Here is a 25,144-nt window from a genome sequence, read left to right as displayed (position 1 = left end):
GTGCCCCACCCCTCGAGGGGGTGATGGGTGGGCAGCAGACCCAGGGCCTCTCAGAGGGGTGTCCCGGTGCTGGGCTTGACCTGGGTCCTCCAGGCGCCCCCCAGCCCCTCCCTCTTTGCCCAGAGCTCCTGCATCAGCTTCTCATACTGGAAGGAGACAGTGTCCATCCTGTTGAACCCGGACCGGCAGTCACCCTCTGCCCTCGTTAGCTACATTGAGGAGCCCTACATGGACATAGACAGGGACTTCACTGAGGAGTGACCTTGGGCCAGGCCTCGGGAGGCTGCTGGGCCAGTGTGGGTGAGCGTGGGTATGATGCCACACGCCCTGCCCTGTTCCCGTTTCTCCCTGCTGCTCTCTGCCTGCCCCAGGTCTTTGGATGCAGGCTTGGTGGGAGGGAAGTCCTAGAAGCCCTTGGTCCCCCTGGGTCTGAGGGCCCTAGGTCATTGGAGAGCCTCAGTCCCCATAATGAGGACAGGGTACCATGCCCCCCTTTCAACTTCAGAACCCTGGGGCCCAGGCCCACCCAGAGGTAAGAGGACTTTTAGCATTAGCTCTGTGTGAGCTCCTGCCGGCTTCTTGGCCATCAGTCCCGGGGTAGGGAGGAAGACATGGGTGACCCCCCCATCTGTGAGCCAAGCCTCCCTTGTCCCTGGCCTTTGGACCCAGGCAAAGGCTTCTGAGCCCTGGGCAGGGGTGGTGGGTACCAGAGAATGCTGCCTTCCCCCAAGCCTGCCCCTCTGCCTCATTTTCCTTTAGCTCCTCTGGTTCTGTTTGCTCATTGGCCGCTGTGTTCATCCCAGGGGGTTCTCCCAGAAGGTGCGGGGGGGAGCTTTCCCTCCATCCCTTGTGGCACGGGGCAGCTGTGCCTGCCTCTGCCCGGGGCAGCCGCTCCTGCCTGAGCCTGGACACGGGCCCCTTCCTTGTGTTGCCAATTTATTAACAGCAAATAAACCAATTAAATGGAGACTATTAAATAACTTTATTTTAAATGATTGCTGTGGACCTGGCTTTTGTCCCTAGGGCTGTGTTTTCCTCTCCTGAACCCCAAAGAATGTGAGAAGGAAACTGGCTGTGGTGTTTATTCAGGGCCCGGGGAAGGCTGAAGGCAGCATGGGGGATGCAGAGATGGCAGGATTGGGGCAGGTGGTCTCAGCCAGAGGCACAACAGCAGACATTCCTCTTGAGAGCCCAGCGGCTCGGGCCTTCACTCCTTGTGCTGAGGAGAAAGGGATAGCTGAATGAGCAGTACTACCTGTCATCCCCCACACTCCCCCTGTACAGAGAACAATGCCCCCACCACGCCTCACCTTGGGACCCAGGGCATCCCGGGTCCGTGCCCGCAGCTTGTTGGCCTGGGTTTCCGCCATGTCTGCCCGCTCCTCCGCGTCATCCAGCTCGTGCTGGGCCTTGCGATACTTGGCCAGGTTGGTGTTGGCCTGCTGCTCCTGGGGGCACACACACGGCCTTGGTTCCTCTTCGGTGACTGAGATGCTTACTCTGGTCCCTGCCCCATCCCCAGTAAAGCAGCTGGCTCCTCCTGGTCCTCAACTTTGTTCCTACTGCCATTGTCTATCCTCACTAATACCACAGTGGGAATAAGGAAGTTGAGACGTACCAACTTCATGATGTACCTCTGTGCCTGCCCCGCCCCTCAGAGGCAACTCCAGCCTTGGCCAGGGGAAAGCACGTGGGGTCTGTTCTGTGAGACAGAGCTAGGTCTATCTCCCCAGAGATGTTAGAAGCTTCTCTCTTCCTTCTGGGTCACTGAGCCGGGAGGGTGGAGCTGCTGCTGATGCCTCACCTGGCCACAAACCCTGGGGCAGAGCTGGGGTGCCGGGTCCAGGTATCCAGGCCCCAGCACACTCACCGCCTCCTCAAACTGGCGCTTGTAGCTCTTGACCTTGCTCTGCAGCTTGTCCACCAGGTCCTGCATGCGAGCCAGGTTCTTCCTGTCCTCCTCGGCCTGGGCAGGCAAGGGGGACTCAGGGCTTGCTTGGGCTGGGCCAGCTCCAGGGCCACTCCCCGGGGAGACCCGGTTACCCACCTGGTATGCGAGCTCCTTGACGCGGCGCTCATGCTTACGCACGCCCTTAAGGGCCTCGGCGTGCTTCTTCTGCTCTGCGTCAAGCTCGGCCTCCAGCTCCCGTACCTGCAGGCAGGGGTACCGCCTGTTGCCCAGCCCACCCCTGGGTCACCCACCCTGCCTGGGCCAAGGACTAGAGGCGCCGCACACACCTTGGCCTCCAGCTTCTGCACCTGCTTCTTCCCGCCACGGAGGGCGGCCTGTTCCGCCTCCTCAAGGCGGGCCTGGAGCTCGCGCACCGTCTGCTCCAGTGTCTTCTTCATCCGCTCCAGGTGTGCGCTTGTGTCCTGCTCCTTCTTCAGCTCCTCGGCCATCATGGCTGCCTTTGGGGGAGAAGGGGCTGGTCAGGTGCCCCGCCTCAGGGAAGTCCCTCTGCATTGTCCCAGGCTTCCCACAGCCCTTGCCCAGCCTCACATCAGTGATGGCCTTTTTGGCCTTCTCCTCAGCCTCCCGCCTCTCCTGTGCAGCCTCCTCCACCTCCCCGCTCAGCTGGGCCAAGTCTGCCTCCAGCTTCTTCTTTTGGTTCAGGAGGCCTGTGTTCTGAGGGGAAGCAGAGTCTCAGAGCCAGCCAACAGGCCTGCACCTGCTCTGTCCCCAGGGACTCCTGTCCCCACCTGCGAATGCAGGAGGTTGAGGCGCTCAGTGGCCTCCAACAGCTCCTGCTCTGCCAGCCGCCGGCTGCGCTCGCCCTGCTCCAGGGCAGCCCGCAGCTCCTCCAGTTCCGCGGCCAGCAGCGCAGCCCGGCGCTCCAGAGCCTGTGCTTGCTCGCGGAGCTCAGCTGCCAGCCGCTGCTCCTCGTCCCGCCCTGCCTGCTCCTCCTTGAGCTGTGCCTGCATCAGCCGCGTGGCAGCCTGGGCCTCCGTGGCCTGGCGGGTGGCATGGCCCAGCTGCAGCTCCAGGTCATTGAGGTCACCCTCCATCTTCTTCTTAAGCCGCAGCGCCTCATTGCGGGCCCGTGTCTCTGCATCCAGGGAGGCCTGCAGGGACTCCACAGCTCGCTGGTGGTTGCGCCTATGGGAGGAGGGTGGCATGAAAGGAGGTCCCGTAAGGGCATATCTGTCCTTACAAATGCCCAAGGACCGTTGGAGACAAGAACCCATTTTGAGAACAACTGAGTCACCCCTCCCCAGTTTAAAGTCTCTTGTGACTGCCTGTGGCCCATCAGAGTAAGTTCGTGAAGAAGAGTGAGGCCCAGGCAGACAGGTGGACTGACTCTGGCTCCACCCCCACTGTGTGACCTTGGGCAAGTCCTTCAGCATCTCCAAGGTTCACCTCTAGAATGGAAACAGCAACCCGGACCTCAGAAAGTCCCATGGGAGGGACAGACTAGAGAGAGCAGAGTGCACACTACTTCCCTTCCCTTCTGCCCTCGGGAGGTGGGAGCGGGAGGAGGATGGACACACCTCAGGTTAGCGCACTCCTCGTCTTTCTCTGCCAGCTTCCGGTCCACTTCTGCTTTGACCTGGGAGAGCTCCAGCTGGATCCGCAGCGTCTTGGTCTCCTCCAGCTCCAGGGCCCCCTGCGGATACAGAGCAGGCATGGTGGGGTGGGAAGGGGGGACAGCCAGCAGAGCAGCACGTCAGTGTCCACCCACCCCTGTGGCCAGCCCCTGACCTCTGCCTCCTCCAGTGCAGCCTGGATCTCACTCTTCTCGCCTTCCAGCGCCTTCTTGGCTTTCTCCAGTTCCTGGATGTTCTTCCCACTGAGACTCACCTGGTCCGTGAGGTCGCTGATCTCCTCTGCAGTGGACAGGGTGCTGAGGGGCCACCCCCATGGCTTGTACTCCCACCCAGGTCACTCCACTCACCCCTGATTCCAGGGTGGCCCCACCAGGGCACCCCTGTGACTCCAAGGTGCTCCGACCCCAGGGCAGCACCCTGGCCCTGGTGTGTGGCAGGTCATACCCTGCAGGTTCTTGTTCTCCCGCTTGAGCGTCTCCAGGGCCTCAAGTGCCTCCTCGTGGCTGTGCTGCAGCCGGAAGAGCTCAGTGCCCAGGCCACGGGCCTCCCTCTGCGCCGCCTCCAGCTCCCGCTGCATCTCCTCCTCCTGCCGCCGCCGTTCCTCCAGTGCCCGTTCCAAGTGCCGCTGCTTCTTGTCCAGCGCAGCAGCTGCTGAGGTCGCCCGCTCCAGCTCCAGGGTTACATCCTCTGACTCTGTCTGCAGCCGTAGCTTGGCCTTCTCCAATGACGAGCACTTGGCGTTGGCAGCCTCCACGCCCTCCTCTGCCTCCTGCAGCCGCAGTGCCAGCTTTTTTCTAGGCCATGGGGCCAGACAAGTTGTGGACCATGGAGGGAGGGAGGACAGCCCCAGCAGCTCCCTTCGCCCACCCTCAGTGGGGCTCAGAGGCACAGGCATAAAGCTCTGCATGGCAGGGGCCTGGCCAGCAAAGCACTCACTTGGCCTCCTCCAGCTCCTCGGTCCTCTGGATGGCATCTGCTTCGTACTTGCTCCTCCACTGGGCCACCTCGGCATTGGCCTTAGACAACAGCCGCTGCAGCTCAGCCTGGGCCTCAGCCTCCTCCTCGTGCTGCTCCCGCAGGAGGTCACAGTCATGCCGCAGAGCCTGCACGGCGTGGGCCAAGGCGCTCTTGGCCTGCAGGGACACCAGTGACCTCAGCGTTGGTGCAGCCCAGTGGCTCTGGCGCCCACCTGCCCACTCCATGGTCACTGGTGCCAGCCCACCTTGCTTTCCTCCTCTAGCTGGCGCCGCAACTCTTCCAGACTTTGGGCGGCCAAGGCCTTCCCACGGCTCAGCTGACTGATCAGACACTCCTTCTCCTCCAGCAGGCGACTCAGCTCCCCTGCAGGCAAAGAGGCGAGCGGGCAGGTCAGGCTGGCGAGGGCTGCACCAAAGCCCTGCCTGGTGTGGCCAGGTGAGCCCCAGCCTCACCGCTTTCCGTCTGTAGTCGCCCCCGCTGCATGCTTGCGTCCGCCAGCTGCCGCTGCAGCTCCTCCACCTTGATCTTGGCCTCACTTAGCTGATCCTCATAGGTGCGGCACAGCTTCTCTGCACTGGCCTGGGATCCCAGGTTGGGGGCAGGGGTTAGGGGGCAGGGGTTAGATGTCAGCACAAGTTTGTATATCAGAGGGCAGGATCTGGGTCTGCCAGTCAGAGACTGGGATCTGGGATCGGAAACTGGTAAGCTAGATGTGGGCCCAGGAATCAAAGGGAGAGCAGAGCCCCAAGTTGAAAGTTAGGGAAAGAGATTCTACTGCTGGGCTTAACAGACACATGTCAGAATGGACAGGGCTGGGCCAGTCCCAGGGCCGGTGGGTCAGGGCGAGAGTTGGGATGGTAGCTGTGGAGTCAGCTGGCAACAGTGGTCAGAGGTCAGCTGTCAGGATTATGTGGCAGAAAGGTCAAGGCTAGGGTGCTGGGGTTCAGAACAGGAAGTCAGGACAGGTATTAAGTCAGAGTTCAGGAGTCAAGGGCTGGGGTCACAACTACTGCTGGTTCAAGGGTCCAAGGCTGGAAGTAGATGCTGGGTCAAAAATGACCTGGAGTCAGGGAACAGGGCTTGGGAGTCATGGCTTAAGGTCAGGACTGGCAGGAGGCTGAGAAAAGGGGGTTGGATGCCAGGTGAATGGGTCAGGGCTCAGGATCAGGTACCGGGTGGAGGGAGTATGGGGACAGTATTGGCTGCTGGGGTTGGGATTGGTTTAAAGTCAGGGTGGGTATAGGGTGAGGAAGGCGTGGACACCTTGGCGCGGGTCAGAGTCTCCACATTGGCAGCCAGGTCGTCCACCTCCATGCGCAGCTCGCTCTTCTCCTTCTCCAGCTTCTGCCGCACCCTCTGCAGGCTGTCCACCTGCTCCCCCAGCTCCGCCGCGCCCTCCGCCTGCTTGCGCCGCAGCGCAGCCACCGTGGCCTCGTGCCGCAGCGCCGCCTCCTCCAGCTCCCGCCGCAGCCGCCCCAGCTCCGCCTCGCGCTTACGGGAGCCCTCGCGCTGCCCCGCGGACGCGCCGCCTGCTTCCTCCAGCCGCTCGCTCAGCTCCTCCAGCTCCCGTGCGGCCTCCGCGCGCTGCTTCTCCACGCGGGCCCGGGCTGCCCGCTCTGCCTCCAGCTCCTCTTCCAGCTCCTCCGCCCGAGCCTGGGGTGGGCACGCGGGGCAGCTGTCACTTCTGTGGGCCTCTGACCCCGGGCCTCACCCACCCGACCCCCACGTACCTGCAGCTCCTTGATCTTCTTCTGCAGCTGGGCTCCCAGGAGCTGCTCGTCTTCCACCCGCAGGCTCAGCTGGCTCAGCTCGGAGTCCTTCCTAGGAGCCGCAGGGTGGGTGAGCCAGTGCAGGCCTTAACTCCCACCCACCTGCCTGGGACCCCTGTAACGCCCCCAAGTCCCCTTCAGGCCCTGAGGGACCTCACCCCCATGCACCTGCTGCACTGGGCCCTGAGGCCTCAGCCCTGGACCCTGGCTGGGCCCTCAGTCCAGGGAGGGCAAGACGCTACCCCTGCACCCCAGTGCCCCATCTCTCGACCCCCACCCCTAACGTCTGCAATGCCGCAGGACCCACAAGAATCCAGAAGGGAACAAGGGCTGGGTGCAGGCTCAGAAGGCCCCTCTGGCCGGGCCGGGAGGGCCGCCCCACCGCCCCACCGCCCCACCGCCCCACCGCCCCGACTACTTCTTGAGTTTCTCCTCCAGCTGCTGCTTGTCTTGGGTGGCATCAGCCACCGACTCCTGCGTCAGCTTCAGGTCACCCTCCAGCTTGCGCTTGGCCCGCTCTGTGTCCATGCGCAGTTTCTTCTCCTGCTCCAGGGAGCATTCCAGCTGCAAAGCAGGCAGAGCAGGGGTCAGCCATGGCCCAGGCCAGCCAGCACCCCGGCCCCGCCAGCCAGTCTCAGGATGACCCTGACTCACGTCCTCCACCTGCTGCTCCAGCCGGAGCTTGGCCTTGGTCAGCGCGCTCACGCGGTCCTCCTCGGCCTGCAGGTCACCCAGGGCCTGCTGGTGGGCCTCCTGTAATGCCTTCTTCTCCTTGGTCAGCCGGGCCACGGACTCGTCCAGCGCAGCCATCTCTTCTGTCAGGTTCTTCACCTGTGCCAGGGCCAGCGTCACCATGAGGACGACCTTCCCTGCACTCTGAGCGGCCACCACACTAGGTCAGAGCAAGTGCCCCTTCCAGCTATGGGACTCAGGCAAGTCACTTGACTCCGAGCCTCCACAGCTTCTGCCTAAGGGAAGGACCCTCCTCATGGGGCTGTACTGAGGATTCACGAGTGGTTGCACCCGCAGCGCCCAGCACCACACCTGGCCCGGCGAGAGAGCCACAGATGCCAGAGCCATGTGCAGTATTAGCAGGTGCCCAGGGCAGCTGCCTCCTAGTCCTGGCTTCCTCGGTGAGCACCTGTGAGAACCTAAGCTGCCTCCCCCGCCTCACTTTCCCTCCTGCGTAATGGAGTCACTCCTCCAGCACTGGGAACCACAGCGGCCATCACGAGAGCTCAAGGTCAGAAGTCACCTGCAGGATGCAGAGCTGGGGACATGGAGTTCCTGCCCTCAAGGGGCTTGCACTCCAGGATGGATGAGGATCGCCAGCATGTGCTGAACACCTACTGTGTGCAAGGCCCAGGTGTGTGTGCTCAGGAAAGGCCAGTCTCACACCACATCACCAGCTACCCTAATGGTAGTGCTGCTAACCCTACTTGACAGACAAGGAAACTGAGGACCAAGAAAGGTAGTGACATGCCCAGGGCCACAAAGCAGAGGCTTAGCAGAGCAGGGGTGGGACCTGCAGCCGCCTGCCCCAAAGCTGGCCCCCTGGCTCTGGGCCCTTCCCCACAGCTGGCCCGGCCCACACCTTGTTCTCAGTGGCTTGCTTCTCCTTCTCAGCTTTGGCCAGTGTCAGCTCCAGGTCATCAATGTCCTTTTTGAGCTCCGTGCACTCGTCCTCCAGCTTGCGCCGGCGGGCGGCCAGGTCAGCGTTCACCTCCTCCTCATCCTCCAGCCGCTCACTCAGCTCCTTCACCTTCCCCTCCAGCTGCACCTTGGACTTGATCAGCAAGTGGCAGCGCTCCTCGGCATCTGCCAGGTTGTCCTGCTCCTGGAGGGCACACGGAGTGGGGCCGGGTCAGGGGAGGGCCAGGTAAACCAGCAGAGGGACACCGGGTCAGGCCCTGGAGAGGAAACTATTTCTGTTTGTCCATCCAAAGGTTTGAAGCCCATGCTTAGCTGGGCTCTGAGAACTCAGGAATGCCTTGACCTGCTCTTGGGCATGGAGGGGCAAGGGCTCAGGGAGAGGGACACCCCAGAGCATCACGAGGGGAACGTTAGACCTGTGGGGGGCAGCCCAGAGTGAGGCCCAACAAGGGTTCTGAGAGAAAAGCCCCCTGCCCCACTGTTGGGCTGAGGCCTTCCGAGGGGCAGGGTGAGCAGCAGCAGCCCCTGCACAGCCACGGACGGGCTCCTGGAGGCACTCCCTGGAAGGGCTCAGATATCCTTACCCCCCATTTCCTTACTGCCCGGCTGCATCACAGTCTCCTGCACTAGCAGGTGAGTTTTGTGACCACAGGGCCATCTCTGTCTTCCCACCAATGTTCCTCCTGCACTAGCCTGAGCCTGGCACACAACTGATACACAATGCCACGTGCCAAAGGCAGGAAAGCTTGCTCTGTGGACCTGGGGAGATTCCAGACCCTTGATCCATGCCCTCTGGCTATCACCCTGTTATCTGCCACCTGGGTTCCCATGGCCCTTAACCAGAGAATACAGCATGGTCTGTTTGGTTTCAGGGATAGCAAGGAGGGGAGAGCTGGGGAGCTAGGGTTCCTCTGCTTTAGCGGGAGGCCAAGGTGGCACGAGGGGAGAGTGCCAGGACATATGGCCAGACGAGGCCTTGGGGTGGGGAGGCTGGGACATGGAGGCCTCATTTCATGGCACCTCTGGAACAGGGAGACGTAAGGCCTGAGTCCCATGGGTCTGGCTGAAGTATTCCTCAGAGCAGCCAGGGGTACTCAGGGCCGGGGTCGCCCAGTCACAAGGGGAACCCCGACTCACGGCCTGCAACTGCAGGGCCAGGTCATTCTTCTCCTGGGTGACACTGACGTGCGTCTCCTCCAGTTCCTGGCGCTTGGCCTCAGCCGCAGCCAGCGCCCCTCGCAACCCCCGCAGCTCTGCCCGCAGGGCCGCCAGCTCCTCCTCAGCCTGCGCCGAGCGCAGCAGTGGCTTCATCTTGAAAAAGAGTTTCATCCATGACCAGTTCTTGACGGCATTGAAGGCACGGATGTTCCACTGGATGGTGAACAGTGCATCCCTAGGGAGGGGCAGCCGAGCTGTGAAGCTGGCTCAGTGCTGCCCGTCACAAATGGTGACACTAGGCACAGTTCACTTGTTTTGCCTTCCTAGCAGCCTCATGGAGTAGCTCCTAATACCTCTGCTTTACAGGGGAGGCCCACAGGCCCACAGGCCTGCCTCCAGTGAAGAGGCTCATGAGCCCCCATGTCCTGGTGGCCTCTGCAAGTGCCAGAAGACACCATGGCTGTTAAGCCATGGGGCTCTGGGGTCAGTGGCCTGGGCTGACATGCCAGCTGGCACTGGCTCTCTGACGCAGGCACCCCTCTGCTGAGTGGAGACCATCACAGCGCCTGTGTCTCAGGACCATCAGCGCTTCAACCAGGATAATGCAGAGAAAGTATCTTGCCCAGGGCCCGGCACTCAAGAGTCTTGGAAAACACTGGGTGCCATCGCTGCCCCTCCGAGCCACGCACTGATGGCCTGGAATGGAGAAGTAAGTGCCCTACCCCAATTTTTGAAGTGGGGAAATGGACGCTGGGGAGACACAGAACAGAACCTTGCTCCAAGCAGCCATAGGGGCTGATCTGACTACAGGACAGCATGTCAGGGCTGGGAGAGCCAGTGGGTCTGGGAGCTGAGGGGCAGGGCCACATCCTGTCCCCAGCCTCCTTCCCACACCCACCTTCCTCCCAGCAGGCGCTGGTACTCAAGGCGCATGAGGCGGCCACGGCTCCGTGCCTGCAGCAGCGTTAGCACCTTGGCCAGGCGCTGGTCACGGAGCTCTTCCAGGACGCCTAGAAGCCCAGCCTTGAAGAACACCTGGGGGCAGAGAAGGGGACAGCCAGGTTAACCCCCAACCATCTGCATGAACCCTGCCCAGTGTGACCGCCACAGCCAGGGCCAGCCTTGATCCCACAGTGCCCCGACCTTGGTGTGGCCAAACTGGTACTGGGCGTGGTCCAAGTCCAGTGAGCCCAGCAGCTTCTCTGTGGCCTTCCTGCTGTCCATGAAGGTGTCGTCCGGGATGGCACTGGGGTTCAGGATACGGTACCTGGGAAAGCAGCGCAGAGCTGGTAAGGAGAGGGCTGGGTGTGGGGCACAGGCCACTGAGAATGGAGAAGTCAGGGACTGAGGAGGCTGGTGTGGGTAGCAGGGGACTCATTCCTGGGCCTCTCCGAGGCTGGTGCAGAGGTTCCAGCAGGGCACACGCCGAACAAGGGGGCTGGGGATGTGTCACCACATGGGGACACTAGGGATATTCCACTTAAAATCCTTGGGGGGCTGGCTGGGTGTGGTGGCTCATGCCTGTAATCTCAACACTTTGGGAGGCCGAGGCGGGTGGACTGCTTGAGCCCAGGAGTTCAAGACCAGCGTGGGCAACATGGCGAAACCCCGTTTCTACTAAAAACACAAAAATTATTGGGGCATAGTGGCGGGCGCCTAGAATCCCAGCTACTTAGGAGGCTGAGGCAGAAGAATTGCAGAATTGCTTGAACCTGGGAGGGCAGAGGTTGCAGTGAGCCAAGATCGCGCCGCTGCACTCCAGCCTGGGCGACAGAGTGAGACTCTGTCTCAAAAAAAAAAACACAACCTTGGGATTTTAAATGCGTTCAGTGAGTTTTTGAAGAGGCTTTTTACAGAAGGCATGCACTATTTTTTAAAACTTTTTTAAAGGCAAAAAATATTAGTAGAAGGTGACATGCTGTGCCCTATCACCAAAGAAACATTTGGGAGAGAATTCTAATGCTAAGGAGCCAGGGCTCCCAGCCCACCCACTTCTAGGCGGATGCACGTGCACATGTGCACAGGGCTGTGTGGGTCAGGTGGGCTCCAGCCACGCTGTGAAGGCAAAACCAGAAACACAAAAGGTCCCTCACGAGGGGACTCATTAAACAAAGCATGCAGTCCAGCAGACTGTGAGATGTTTCGCAGCCATCAAAGACGGACGATGACCACAGGAATATGTCTGTGGATGAGGAACGATCTCCAGGCCAGACTGTTACATGAAAAAACAAGCTTACAGCACCATGCGTGTGTGTGCGTGTACGGTATCTGTATGAACCTCTGTTTACAAAGGATAGTGTGGATGACATCATGACTTCTGGAGGGAGAAGGAACGATGGATGCTTGTTGCCTATCGAGGGAACGGGGAGGAGCCAGCAGCACTGCCCTGGCGCTCAGTATGTGCCAGGTGTCACATGAAGCCTCGTCCACACGATTCTCATTCAACTCCCAAATCTGCTTCCTTTCTGCCCGCTGCCCTGAGCTCCAGACTGGTAATTCGAGTCTCCCCCATGACATTTCTAGGGTGTCTGCTGGAGGCATTTCAAACCTGACATATGCAAAACAGAGCTCAAACCAGTATCCCCTCGCCTCTCCCCCAAATCAAAAAACCGTTTTTGTATCTCAGTCAATCTACCACTGGTAGCTCCCAGGTTGCTCACTGCCAAACCTAGAAATCACTCTTGTCTTTTCTGCATCCAGAAGTCCGTGTCCAGCTCATCAGTGAGGCCTGTTGGCTCCACCTCCAGTATTCGCCCCAAGCCTGTTCACTTCTCCCCAAGTCCCTGGCCAGGTCTGAGCCACCCCCATCTCTTGCTGGGATGCCTGGCCAGGCCCCTCACAGTCCCTGCTTCCCCCTCCAGACAGGGGACCATCTGTCTGTTGGGCTCTGACGTGTGTGTCCTGCCCAGCCCCTCAGGCCTCCACCTGGAGCAGCGGGCGGGGGAAGGGGTCGCCCACCGCTGCCGGAAGTCGGTGTAGAGCAGCCTGTTGGGAAACCCTTGGCGGCAGATCCGGATCCCCTCCAGGACCCCATTGCAGCGCAGCTGGTGTAGCACCAAGAAGGCATCCATGACCCCTGGACATGAGAGGGGAAAAGGTCAGAGGCCAACAGGCACACCCGCAGGCCCCAGAGAAAAAGCAGCAGTGGAGACCCTGCGAGGTGAGGGGGAAGATGTACTGAGCCTCCTGGCCTCTGCCCTGTCACCTTCCCACGACGGCCCCCCAGCCCCAGCCAGGCGAGCCCTGGGTGACTACCTGGGGTTTTGTTCTCGTTAGGAACAATGCAGCGGACGAAGTGGGGCTGTGTGGCCCGCAGGTTGGTCATCAGCTTGTTGAGGTTCTCCTGGTGGCAGGCAAGAGTGAGGGAAAGGCACAAAGGGGGCAGAGAACCAGAATTGGATGCCGCAGTAGTCAGGACCGAGACGGGAGCAGGGCCCTAAGTGCCCTGTACTCTTGCTCTTTCACTCTCATTCTGGTGATGGGAGACCCTTCGCCATCTCCCATCACCACCACCGAAGTCTTCACTCCCCTGCCAAATCCCCGTCCCTCCCAGAGTCCAGGGCTCCCACCCCTTCCCCCGCAAACCCTGCCCAGGCAGCGTAGGGACGGGAAGCAGCACAGACTTGCTGTGATGTTCACGTGGAGAGGAGTTAAACATCACTGCAAGTCTTAACAGCTGCCCGCCCAAGACACGGGGGACAGGGCAGGGGGTGAAGGGCAGGGCTGGAGGCTGCCAAGAGTGAGGGTCTACCTGGGGCCCAGATGGGGCCTCACCTTGTGCAGCTGGGACACCGTCTGGAACGATGCTGCCTTCTTACGCTTCTCTTTCACCCCAGACTTGGGGGGCTCGGCTAATAGAGACAAGGGGCCTGGTCACTCCAGGGAATGTCACTCTGTGGACCCCTGTCAGAGCAGAGATCTTGTCCCTCAGTACTCACTGGAGCAGGAGCCCGCATAGTTCTCATAGAGAGTCGCCAGGAGCCTATTCTGTGACTTCTGGAAGATGGGGACCACTGTCTCATTCAGGGGATCCTTGTTTTTCTCCAGCCAGCCCACGATGCTGTAAGGCACCTGGAGAGACCAGACAGGTGCTGAGCCCAGGTGGGGGACTTGGAGCAGGGAGGGAGGAGCCTGGCTGAGGACTGGGGCTCCAGCAAGCACCTACCACGCCCGCGTAGTGGACCACCTCGAAGTGGGCCTGGTACTTGCGCTTCTTGTCAGGCCGAGGCTGCTGGAAATTGGGTGACTTCCCCGCGTGGTTGTCGTAGAGCTTGGCCCGGAAGCTGGCATCTGAGGCCTTGGGGAACATGCATTCCTCCTCCAGGATGGACAGGATGCCCAGTGGCTGGGAACAGAGAATGAGCTTGAAAAGCCACCATCAAGCCAGTCCATCCTGGAAGGACTGAACCCCTGTTCCCCAGGCCACCTCCCTTATGGGAGCCTTCCCAGATCCCCAGCCTCAGCCATCTGCCCGGTCAGACACCAGACCCACTCCAAGAACCCATCTCCTAAGAGAAAAGTTTGTGGCTTGGCTCCAACCCCTCCTGCAAAATCTGCAGCACCAAGTTGTCATCTTCACTTCTAACGGCAAACCCAAGCTGCCATCGCTGTACCCACTCTCACCCCCGCCACAGCCATGGCTCTCACACACAAACACGGGGTAAGTCCAAAAAGCCATTAAGGTCACATTTTGGCTTCCTCACTCACTAGCTGTGGGGCCCTCCGACATCACTAAGCCTCAGTCTTCTAACCTGCAGAGTGGGAAGATGCATGTCTTCAGTGCTGATACAATATTTAAAAAGCTGTCAGGACCTAAATGCCCAGCCGTAGGGGACTGCAGAAATGCATCGCATGAAACCCATCCACTGCATGAACTACTCTTGCCATCAGCAACATTCAAAATACATTTTCAGAGAAAAGGTATGATATGAATGAAATCTGTGTCTATAAAAGAAAATAGATAGGCCGGGAGCGGTGGCTCACGCCTGTATTCCAAGCACTTTGGGAGGCCGAGGCAGGTAGATCACTTGAGGTCAGGAGTTCGAGACCAGCCTGGCCAAAATGGCGAAACCCTGTCTCTATTAAAAATACAAAAATTAGCTAGGTATGGTGGCACATGCCTGTAATCCCAGCTACTTGGGAGGTTGAGGCAGGAGAATTGCTTAAACCCTGGAGGTGGGGGTTGCAGTGAGCTGAGATGGTGCCATTGTACTCCAGCCTGGGCAACAGAGTGAGACTCCATCTCAAAAAAAAAAAAAAAAAAGGATAAAGGATTTTGAGGAAATGAACCTAAGTGTCATGTGACTGACTGTGGTAGGAATGGGGAGAAACGTTTTTTCCCCTGCCAATTTTTCAAATTTTCTTTCTTCCATTCTTTGTACAATGGGTAAATATACGTAATATTCCACAATCACAAAAACAAGGAAACATACCCTGCTCTGCACCCAGGGCAGTTCTAGGGATCCAGTGAAATTGTGGCTGCAAACAGGGCCTTGTGAGCTGCAGTATTCTGAGCACCCAGGAGGAGCTGTTGTCCACAGTACTGGGATGCATGCATTCGCATTGCTCACATGCTCAACTCCAACACACCCATTCACACACGTGCCCTTTCACACACAAGCACATAAACACGCTGTCACTATTACACTCACATATGTATGCTTACTGCAGCACAGTCACATGCTTCCATGCACACTTGCACAGGCTTCCATGCAAGCCATGGTCATCCATCCCTGCTTGCTCACCACACACACCCTCCCTTCCTCGGAGTGACCTTGCCCCGACCCCCACCTTCTCGATGAGGTCGATGCAAGGCTGCAGGTCGAGGCCGAAGTCGATGAAGACCCAGTCGATGCCCTCCCGCTTGTACTCCTCCTGCTCCAGCACAAACATGTGCTGGTTGAAGAACTGCTGCAGTTTCTCATTGGTGAAGTTGATACACAGCTGTTCGAAGCTGTTGAACTACAAGAGGGAGGGGCCTGGCTCAGCAGATGGGGAAAGGGAGGCCCGGGGAGGGGCATGAGTTCACCCCCAACTTCCAGGCAGAAGGCCAGGGCTTCTGCCCCCACACCGGCCCATGTCCTCTACCTTGGAGAGAACAGAGCCCAAGGTGAGGGTCTGCCCTCACCTCAAAGATCTCAAACCCAGCGATGTCCAGAACCCCGATGAAGAACTGCCGGGGCAGCTTTGTGTCCAGGGTCTGGTTGATCCGAGACACCAGCCACCTGAACAGCCGGTCATAGGTGGCCTTGGCCAGAGCCCCTACAGCAAACACCACCTGGAGGTGCAGGGAGGCTGAGCTGGGACCTGGCAAGGAGGGGACCCTGCCCGGCTGTCCCCCATGGGCTTAGCCTGCAGGCAGCTTACCTGCTCCACACTCTGGCCCTTGGTTACATACTCATTCCCTACACGCACCCGGGGGTGCAAAAGGCCTTTGAGGAGGTCCCCACTGCTGACCCCCATCAGGTAGGCAGCCTTGTCAGCACCTGGCAGGGCACACGAGTAGGGTAAGGGAGGAGGACACCACCATGGGCACTCAGGGGCTCTACTGCCTCAGGCTGGGGCTAGGAGAGGGAAGTTAAGAGGCGTCAAGTTCAGGGCTAGCAAACAAAGCCTCAGGAGGGTAAGGGTTTGAAGCTGAGGAGGCAGGGCCAGGTAAGGCTGAGGTTAAAGGTTGTGGACAAGAGTTGGGGTTAACCATCATGGACAGGATGTTTGAGGTCTGGGTCAAGGTGAAGGCCAGGTCAGGGCCCCTCACTCTCAGTGCCATCGGCCTCCGCCTGCTCCTCCCGCTGCTTCTGCTTGAACTTCATGTTGCCAAAGTGCAGGAGGGCACCCACGATCTTATAGCAGGCACACTTCTCATCCACACTGAAGCCCAGGATGTCCATGGCATGCTGGGGTGGGGGGAGAGAGTTCAGAGAGGTCTGGGCTTTTCCAGGGTCCAGCCAGGCACTGCCCCTGGACCATTCATGCAGCTAGGGGCACCGGCAGTGCTCTCCAATCCCACCACAGGCACCCACACAGCTCCCCTCCCACCAGAGCCCGTACATCAGTGGCGATGAGCTCCTCCCCATCATTCATGTTGTCCACCGTGATGACGCCCTGGCTGCAGAAGTGGTAGTCATAGGGGTTCATAGACAGCAGCAGCATGTCTGGGGACGTGGGACAGAGAAAGGCAGATCAGGCGGTGCTTACCGGCTCTTCTCCCCACAACAATTACAGCATAGGGGATCCTGGGGGACAAGCTCAGCAGGAGTCTAGGGCCCTCCCAGAGGACCTCATCTCCCACTGTGGGGCCTAAGTTTCTCATCATCACCTCCGCCAAGGCTGAGGGCACTGAGAGTGAGGGGCCCTGACCTGGCCTTCACTTTGACCCTGGCTTCTCTTTGTTTCTGGCTCTCTGAGGAATGAACCACAGTCCCCACGTCTCACTTATCTTTTGACAGTTGCTCATGGCCCACTCTGGCCCAGATCCCATGCTAGATGCTGGGGCACAGGGAGGACCAGACTCTGCCCTCGAGGGGCTTGCCAGGGAGGAGAGCTGGGCCTAGACAGTCATCAGTCTGCCTTGGGTACTGGGTGGGACCTCTCTAGTCTCAGGACAGCAGGTGGGGTTTAGGGCTTAGGTTTCTGGAGGAAGCAATAACACGCTGGCAGGTTGCTGGAGCTAAGACGACTGTTCCCTAGCAGGAAAGTAACCAGAAGTCCCAAGAAAGAAGAGAGGCCACAGACCCCAGGACAGGGAGGGAACGACCACCAGGGCCTGGCCTGATGGGGGCCAGGAAGCGCCAGGCAGCCCCTCCGGGTTCTTACTCCCACCCCCTTCATTGTACTGCCCCTCACCCTGCAGCTCTGGCTTCTTCCCTGAGAGGATCTGGTAGTAGACGTGGTAGCTGCGCTCACCGGGCAACTGGAAGATCACCCGTGACTTCTCCAGGAGATCTGGGGAGAAGGGGCGCCGGCCTGCCATCTCCCACACCTCCCCAGAGTGGACGGACGTCCCAAGCGGATGATGCGGAGGGAAAGAGGGGGGCAGGGAGCGTGCAGGGGGCTGCGTCTGCACCCGCCAGCGTGGGCGGGGAGGGCGTCTCTCCTATGCCTGCGTCATCACATGAGCCGTGTTGTCTGTACCTGTGTGTATCTCTGGCCAGATGGGTCAGTGTGTGTCCTCGTGTGTGTGGGGTGAGTGTGGTGTCTGCGTGTGCAGGTTTCTGTTGGTGTGTCAGCGTGTGTGCATGTGTGGCCAAGCCTCTGTGTGTGTCTGTGTCTGTTTAGGGGTCAGGGTGTGAATTACAGCCTATCCCTATCCCCGTCACTGCCTGTCTGTGCTCATCTGTCAGGACCTAGCCATGCAGCCCAACGTGGGGAGTGGCCAACGTGGGGGCCCCTGTGTCCCTGGCCCCCTTGAGTGTGGCCTAGGTGCCTGGGGTCTGTGCAGCTGGGTGATACTGGGGCACTTCCCAGCGGGGCGCCTGGAAGGATGGGGCACTCTGAGTATAGCTGTGCAGCTGGGGCAGGAGGGGCGTGGGCCAGGTCTGCCCTCTTGGTGGCCAGAGAGAAGACTGGGGACAGGCTAGGGGTGCAGTCACAGGAGCCTGACTGGCCAAATGAGGATGAGTCTCCATCCTCAGGTGACAGGATCTAGAGAAAGCTTTCAAGCAGAAACAGGATATGACCAGCAAAACTATGGCCGTGTAGAGGAGAGGAGGCTGGAGACCAGGCAGAGGCTGGAGTGATGTTCTGGTGATGGGTGAGGTGGCCTGAGCTGGGTAGCAGCCAGGGAGTAGAGAGAAGTGCCTAGAGCAGGCGGGAGCCCAGAAGTCGTGATGACGGAGGCCAAGTTGCGGTGGCCGGGCTCAGGCCCTGCCCGGGGCCTCCTTCCCCTGCACCACCCACAGCGGGCTGACTCACAGCTGTCAATATCCGCAGATGCCAGCTTCCCAGAGGGACCAAAGTGAATGCGGATAAACTTGCCCTGTGGGCAGAGAGGAGCCCTCAGCCAAGGGGCACAGCCAGCGCTGTCCCCACCTGTACCCGACCTGCTGCTGGCGGCCTGCCGCATCCCCACCGCCCCTCCCACCTCGGCCACTCACAAAGCGGGAGGAGTTATCATTCCTCAGGGTCTTGGCGTTGCCAAAGGCCTCCATGGCAGGGTTGGCCTCGATGATTTGATCCTCAAGGGTGCCCTGGGGTGGTGGGGGTGAGGGGTCCGTCAGCTCTGATGCCTACCCACCAGGAGGCCAGAGTCCCCCGTGGCCCCTCTGTTGTGCAGAGGAAGGGGGCACCCCCAGGCCTGCCCCGTTCACTTTGGCCCCATACTCACCCCAGTCTTTGTTGCCAGAAATTGCTGGGGGAAGAAGATAGACAACATTGGAGGGCGAGGCCTCCGGGGCAGGGCAGGGCAGGATGGGGCGGGGTGTCAGCGGAAGGCAGCGGGCAGCAGGACGGGGGTGGACGTTAGTCACCCGAATGCGTGGCCCCCACCCTCCGCCCCTTGGCCTGACCCTCCTCCAGCTGTTAGGAGGCAAAACGCTGGAAAGTGGGAGTGGCACGGCCCCAGCCAGAGTCTCCACCTGCAGCCTCCTCTGCCCCAGCCTGGCCTCTGGCCGCCCTTCATTTTCCAGTCTCCACGCAGTGGCCCTGCTCCAAGCCCCAGGGGCCTCCCGACTAAAATATAGGGTCCTCCAGAGCCCAGTCCACGTGCCCCCTCCTCTAGGAAGGCCTCCTGGCTGCTCCAAAGCTGGAATAGACCTCTTTCTGGTCTGAACCTTCCTGCCCTAAACTCCCGCTATGACCTTACACACCTCTCCTTTGTAATGCAATTGGGTGTGTCTTCATTGTATGTCTGTCTGTATACCTACCAGTGCTCACAATGGCCCTGCCAGCTGCCAATTATTAGCCCTAATTTGGAAATGAGGAAACTAAGCTTGGAGCAGGGAGTGGATCTGCTCAAGGCCACACAGCAAGTCAGGAGCGGCAGGGCAGGTACCCAGCATCCTGCCTCCCGGACACTACAGCTGTCCTGTGTGGCACCCAGAGGGACTAACTGAATTGAGCAGATCCTCCCTCTCTCCATCCTAGCCTCATCCTCACCTTCCCTTCCTTTTCCTTTCCTTCTTTTCCCTACCCCGGATGCTGGGAGCCACGGAAGAAAGGGAGAGAAGGGAAGGAATGGATTCTGGAGGGAACAGATACGCTACCAGGGACTTTGTGGTCATTCATTCACCTCTAGGGAGCCCAAGGGTTAAAATAACCCACAGAGACATCGGGCAGGGGAGGTGGGACCCCCGCCCAATACACTCCCATCCAGTGCTTTTGTGCAGGGCTCTCTCTGGCCCGTTTGGCCAAATTTGGGGCCAAGGTAAGGGGAGTTGATCAACCTTTTAAGGTCCTGCAGCCATGGCTCCTGCGGGCAGCCTCTCCCACCCCTCCCTTGCCTGACCCTCTCCGCTGGGCTCCACTGTCCCAGCTCCTTTCTGCCCAGGTGCTCCTCTGCCCTTCCAGCTGTGTCCCTGCCAGCTCTGACCTCTCCCTGACATCTCTTCCTGTCACTCGACCAACCCAACTTTCTGTTACATCCCCAGAGACCTTTTTCAGGGTTTGGAAGACAGGGCAGGAAAGGGAAGGAGGAAAAAGGACCAAAAAGTCAACAGCAAAAACAAAACAAAACAAAACTGAAATGAAAATCAAAAATCAAGACAATCAAACGGGTAAAAAGGAAAAGGCAAAAAAAAAAAAAGAAAGAAAGAAAAGAAAGAAAAAAAGAAAGAAAGAAAAAACATAGGGGAAAAAAAGAAGAAAGAAAAACACCCAGAATAAAGCAAGGCTCAACAGGACCAGGAGCAGGGACTGGGCGGGGAGGGAGGCCTCAGGCTTCTGGAAAGAAAAGGCCGCCCATCTGGGGATAGCCACAGAGCTCTGAACACCTGGCCCCAAGGCTAGGGATGAAATGTTAGGCCTTAAAAACAAAAACAAAAAAACTGGGCCCCATTGTTTCAGAAATTTCCAAAAAACTGTATAGAAATCACAAGGCACAAAATTGCCCTGCCAACCCCGGCTGTTGGGAACGCCCAGTGCCCTCCATGCCAGCCAACCTCTGTGTCTAACATGTCAGTGGCAGGTAACTGTCAGGGAAACCAAGACAACAACACTTAGTAAAAGCAGCCCATCTAGTAAACTCTTTCAATATATGAAGGTCACAATGGAAGATAAAAATTACACAAATTTAGAAACGGCAATGTGGTCCCACCCCTCCGTGTTATCAATGGAAATGCAAAGGCAGGCGTGTCAGGTGGCCACAGCCTTTCTGGTCAAGCCTTGCTCAGGCCAGAGTCCCCCACCAGGGTGGGAGGCTCAGGCAGGGCTCAGGATTCTGGGGAGCAAAGTTTTTAAAAAGGAAAAAAAAAAAAAAAAGGAGAGGAAGAAAGAAGAAAAAGAGCGAGAAGCAACAGGGATCATGCCCGAGTGGGTAAGTCTTACGGCCTTCTTGCCCGGCCCGTCTCCCAGGGCAGCGACGATGGCAAAGTACTGAATGACCCGCTTGGTGTTAACCGTCTTACCGGCCCCCGACTCTCCGCTTGGACGACACAAACATAAGTCACCAGTGCCCATCTTGCCTAATTCTCCCCCACCCCCAATGCCTCATCCCTCAAGCAGAGGCCCCCACATCTCCTTCCCCCCAACTTGAAACCCCCAAGGATGGATCAACCCTCAGAGGTGTACAAAGCAAGCCAGTGTAGACCACCCCTGTGAGATGACAATACACGATTATGCCACCGTCCACTAAGCACTAACTCAGTGCCAGGCACGTTACTCCATCGGCTCAGTTTCGGCTCAGAAAACCCTGGAAGGCAGGCTCCATTATCACCCCCACTTTAGGAACAAGGAACTGGGCGTCAGGAGTTCTGTGGCTGTCCCTGCTGTGTGCCAGGCACATATATCAACTCACTGAGTCATAACTGTCTGTGGTAGGTAGGGTTTTTAATTTAACTTTTCATTTTTTTTTTTTAAAGATGGGGTCTCGCTATGTTGCCCAGCTGGTCTCAAACCCCTGGCCTCAGGCAATCCTCCCGCCTTAGCCTCCCCAAGTGCTGGGATTACAGGCGTGAGCTACTGCACTCAGCCAGGCCCATCTGGGTTAAAGGCACTTGCTTTTTTTTTTTTTTCCTTTTTTTTTGAGATGGAGCCCAGGCCGGAGTGCAGTGGCGCAATCTTGGCTCACTGCAACCTCCACCTCCTGGGTTCAAGCAATTCTCCTGCCTCAGCCTCCTGAGTAGCTGGGATTACAGTACTCAGTAGCCACCATGCCCGGCTAATTTTTTGTATTTTTAGTAGAGATGGGGTTTCACCATGTTGGCTAGGCTGGTCTCGAACTCCTGACCTCAAGTGATCCACCCACCTCAGCCTCCCAAAGTGCAGAAATTACAGGCTTGAGCCACTGTGCCCAGCCAAGGCCCTTGCTCTTAACTGCATGCATGCAAGCACACTCCCACTGAACATTGTCCATATTGGCCTGACTGGTCAAGAACCTGGCATGTAAGAAGAATTCTACCGTTTTCCCACAGAGGCAACAGAAGGATCAGAGGTAAGATTCAGACGTAAGTAGATGGTGAAAAGGAAGACGGGCAGAGGAATTTTCCTGCTGCCCCTCAGCCAGAATTAGAACCCCAGAAGATCAAGGTAGGAGACTCCAGGCCCCAGGGAGAGGAGGTATGGGGCTGGTGGTCACTCCATTTGTGGGTATGCCCTCCCTATCCACCATCAAGAACACATCTGTTCAGAATCCGGGCAGGGAATGTGCTCAGGCCTAATTTAGCTTCAGCTGGGACACTAGCTCCAGGTGGTAAAAGCCCTGCCCTAAGCACTTTGGATTCAACCCTGGGAAATGACTGTGGTACCGCCCTCTTTCTGCCAGATGGCCAGCATTTCCCACCCCACCCCCAGAGCCCCTCACTCACGTGATCAGCATGGACTGGTTGTCGCGGTCTGGAGGAAAGGGAAGGGGATAGAGAAGTCGGCCAAGGTGCCGGGCCAGCCACAGGTCAAACACCTTGGGTATCCATAGCCCTGGGGTAGACCCCACTACCCAGAGCCAGGAATGGGAATGAGTGAGTGGGGCTGTCCCTAGTGGAGGTCAGCTCCCATGCGGAGGGACAGAACGGCTGGGCGACCATGTCCAGCAGCGTCAAAAGGGGGGCAGTGCCAGTGGGGGAAGGGGGTCCTTTACAGAGGCCTCCAGGGACCAAGGTCGGGGTCTGGGGTTGGGGGGAGTCCAGGCGGCCCTTACTGCGCAGCATGTCATTGTAGGCGTTGTCTGCCACCGCATATATATGGGGCGGGGCCTCCGAGCGGCGCTTTCCTTTGTAAGCGGCCACCACGGAGGCCGTGTAGACTGGGAGCCATTTGTAGGGGTTGATGGTGACACAGAAGAGGCCGGAATAGGTCTGAGGAGAGAGTATAGGTAGGGTTTTTGTTGTTAGTTGTTTTTGAGATGGAGTCTTGCTGTGTCTCCCAGGCTGGAGTGCAATGGCATGATCTCAGCTCACTGCAACCTCCACCTCCCGGGTTCAAGCAGTTCTCCTGCCTCAGCCTCCCAGGGTAGCTAGGACTGCAAGCGCACACCACCACGCCTGGCTAATTTTTGTATTTTTAGTAGAGAGGGGGTTTCACCATGTTGGCCAGGTTGGTGTCGAACTCCTGACCTCAGGTGATCCGCCTGCCTCAACCTCCCAAAGTGCTGGGATTACAGGCATTGGCCACCACGTCTGGCCTACTGGTAGGGTTTTGGGAGGGATAACCTAAGTTCCCATCCCCAGGCCCCAGTCTTCAGAAGACTGTGACCCCTGCGATATTCCTCAAGGAGCCACTTGACTTGCCACACCACACCCTCTGTGGCTGTCCTGGCCTCGCCCCTGACTCGTGCTCACAGCCCTGCCCTAGCCCATGCCCACGGCCTCCATAGTCAGCAGCCAGCAGCTGACTTCTAGACACGCCGGCCACCAGTCCCCCGGAGCAGCAGGGGAACAGCTGCTCCCCTAAGGTTCCAAGGCCCAACCTCCAGCCCCGCCCCCAATGCTCACAGCCCCGCCTCATCGCTCACAGCCCCGCCTCACCGCTATGGACCCGCCCCATCGCTCACAGCCCCGCCCCACCGCTATGGGCCCGCCCCCAGAGCCTCACCTCCAGCCCCGCCCCACACACAACCCCCGCCCCGCCCATGGCCTGGGCCTGGGGCTCACATAGATCATCCAGCGGGCATAGCGCTGGCGCAGGTTGTGCAGCACAGAGGCCTCATTCAGGTGCGTCATCATGGCCATGTCCTCCAGTAAGTCGAAGCGGGGCGGGTTCATGGGCTGCAGCTCAGCCTCACGCACCATCAGCACCTACCAGGCAGACCGTGGCAGAGGTGAGGGGACCGGAAGGAACGGACCGACCTCACCTGTCACCCCCACCCACATACCCAGAGTGCAGATCCTGCTGGCCAGGAGGCCTAGGGACAGAGAGGCTAATCTCAGGAAAGGGGGAACGGAACCTTCTGGTCTTTGGTCTCCACGGTGACTCTGCCCCCAGTAGCCTCCGACTTGACCTCGGCCTCCACGTAGGCGTCCTGTTCATCAGGCACCCAGACTCGCTTCTTCCCTGGGTTGCAGAGAGAGCACTGGACTCGGAGAGGGGCTGAGGCACCTCCAGGGTTCTAACTGGAGTTCCCAAGCCATGGTATCCATAGACTTGTGACCCTCCCCAAAGCCCCTCTGCCAGGACACAGGAGTTCCAGTGAAGAACCCTCCAAACCCAGGCTCAGGAAGGGCGGAGCTGGGAGGGTCCCTAGAGATCCCCTTATTAGAGGATGAGTCTGGGTTACATGCTTGGGTTCCAATCCCTGCTTCCACCACGTTTGCCCTCTGACTTCAGGAAAATCCCTGATTTTCTCTGGGCCAGTTCCCTCATATGGAAAATGTTATGGGGATCTCCTTAGGTCCCTCAATATCAGGCATATAACTCTTGGGGAGGCGTCCTGCCTTCCCTATTTCACTGAAGACTCAAATCCAGGCCTCCTAACTCTGTAACCTGTGCTCTCCTGTCTGGCCAGCTGTCGCCAGAACTTTGAGGAGCCCAGATTTCATGGTGGTTAGAAACAGGCTGCAAACCGGAGTTTGTGTTCCCTGCTCTGCCAAGTGCGTAGGTCAGGACCATCTAGGACCATCTAGGACATAACCTACAGACCCCAGTACAAAATGACGATGTGGGTCCCCTTGTTGAAAACTATTAAAACTTTCAAGATGGCAACGGCAGAGTGTTGAATCAAGCACAAGGTCCCTCTGAGCCTGGTGCCCTGTGAAGCTAGGTCTGGCGCTGGTCTCCATCTCCCCAGGTTGTTGAGATGATGTATGGAAAGTCATCTGCTCTGGACCTGACACACAATAAGCACTCGGTACACACTGCCTATTGTTAGTATTGTCCTATGAGCAAACCAGGTCATAAATAGTACAGCCTTTATTCCTGTCCCTAATAAAGGGTGGCTTTGGCTCTGCAGAAAGCACTAAAAATAACCCCAGCACAAGTTTTGTGGACATGTGGAGGCAGCCTGCACACATGCCGATCAATCTCATCTCAGAGGCTCAGGCTCCAGCCCGAGTCTTCATAAACCGCAGCTCCGGAAGGTAGGTGCTATTATCCCATTTCACAGGGGAACAAACCAAGGCTTGCTCACAGACACACAGTGATATACACAGTGTCCCTGGGGTTTTAATTTCCAGGCCCCAGACTCTGCCGGAAAGGTCTAGGGCTCCAGCTGTCAGGCCCCAATGCGCCTTCAGCCCTGAGCTGGTGCCACCCCTCCCAATTCCTGGTCTGAGTCCATAAGGGCATCTCTGTGGCTGTGTCCCCTCCCCCTCTGCCTCCACTTACCATCCCATGGGATAGCGTGCACCTTCGTCATCTCCTGGTAGCCCTGGCGGAGGTAGCGAGCAGACTCCCCAAGTTCACTCACATCCATCATGGCAGTGGCACTGGGGTGAAGGAGGAGGAGCTAAAACCTT

General features: G+C 58.6%; 2 protein-coding genes across 10 annotated transcripts in view; one reads left to right on the top strand and one right to left on the bottom strand.

Annotated features, from left to right (window-relative positions):
* TRPC4AP (transient receptor potential cation channel subfamily C member 4 associated protein) overlaps positions 1 to 992 on the top strand; it is an 88,588-nt gene extending 87,596 nt beyond the window's left edge. For 4 of the 6 annotated variants that reach the window (XM_031656690.1, XM_031656689.1, XM_031656687.1 and 1 more), the window contains one exon: positions 124 to 992. In XM_031656690.1, the coding sequence (XP_031512550.1) occupies positions 124 to 261 (138 nt within the window). In that variant the 3' untranslated portion in view covers positions 262 to 992. The remainder of the gene's footprint in view (positions 1 to 123) is intronic. The other 2 variants (XM_031656688.1, XM_031656691.1) reach the window with 1 other exon arrangement.
* Positions 968 to 25,144, bottom strand: MYH7B (myosin heavy chain 7B). Of its 4 annotated transcripts, XM_017944869.3 has the most exons (41): positions 25,014 to 25,144; positions 23,638 to 23,744; positions 23,345 to 23,488; positions 22,393 to 22,549; positions 22,064 to 22,091; positions 20,586 to 20,682; positions 18,430 to 18,453; positions 18,200 to 18,292; positions 18,018 to 18,081; positions 16,950 to 17,048; positions 16,155 to 16,258; positions 15,862 to 16,000; positions 15,471 to 15,589; positions 15,232 to 15,381; positions 14,895 to 15,065; positions 13,270 to 13,449; positions 13,043 to 13,175; positions 12,879 to 12,955; positions 12,360 to 12,447; positions 12,063 to 12,180; positions 10,248 to 10,371; positions 10,003 to 10,139; positions 9,084 to 9,339; positions 7,888 to 8,130; positions 6,948 to 7,124; positions 6,712 to 6,857; positions 6,255 to 6,345; positions 5,788 to 6,177; positions 4,977 to 5,103; positions 4,769 to 4,887; positions 4,483 to 4,679; positions 3,991 to 4,340; positions 3,701 to 3,825; positions 3,490 to 3,605; positions 2,701 to 3,097; positions 2,501 to 2,626; positions 2,239 to 2,409; positions 2,048 to 2,152; positions 1,871 to 1,966; positions 1,311 to 1,448; positions 968 to 1,237 (listed from the first exon to the last, which is right to left on the bottom strand). In XM_017944869.3, exons 1-41 carry the CDS (start codon positions 25,102 to 25,104, stop codon positions 1,208 to 1,210), a joined length of 5,844 nt encoding a protein of 1,947 aa, XP_017800358.1. In that variant the 5' UTR covers positions 25,105 to 25,144; the 3' UTR covers positions 968 to 1,207. The 4 variants fall into 4 exon arrangements, with proteins under 4 accessions (XP_017800358.1, XP_021776797.1, XP_031512545.1 ...); XM_021921105.2 differs by lacking the exons at positions 20,586 to 20,682; positions 23,345 to 23,488; positions 23,638 to 23,744; positions 25,014 to 25,144 and having other exon boundaries at positions 22,393 to 22,455; XM_031656685.1 differs by lacking the exons at positions 20,586 to 20,682; positions 22,064 to 22,091; positions 22,393 to 22,549; ... (1 more) ...; positions 23,638 to 23,744; positions 25,014 to 25,144 and adding an exon at positions 18,680 to 18,883.

This window comes from Papio anubis, chromosome 16 (genome assembly GCF_008728515.1).
Source record: "Papio anubis isolate 15944 chromosome 16, Panubis1.0, whole genome shotgun sequence".
Lineage (NCBI taxonomy): Eukaryota > Metazoa > Chordata > Mammalia > Primates > Cercopithecidae > Papio > Papio anubis.
This window is presented reverse-complemented; position numbering and strand designations above follow the sequence as displayed.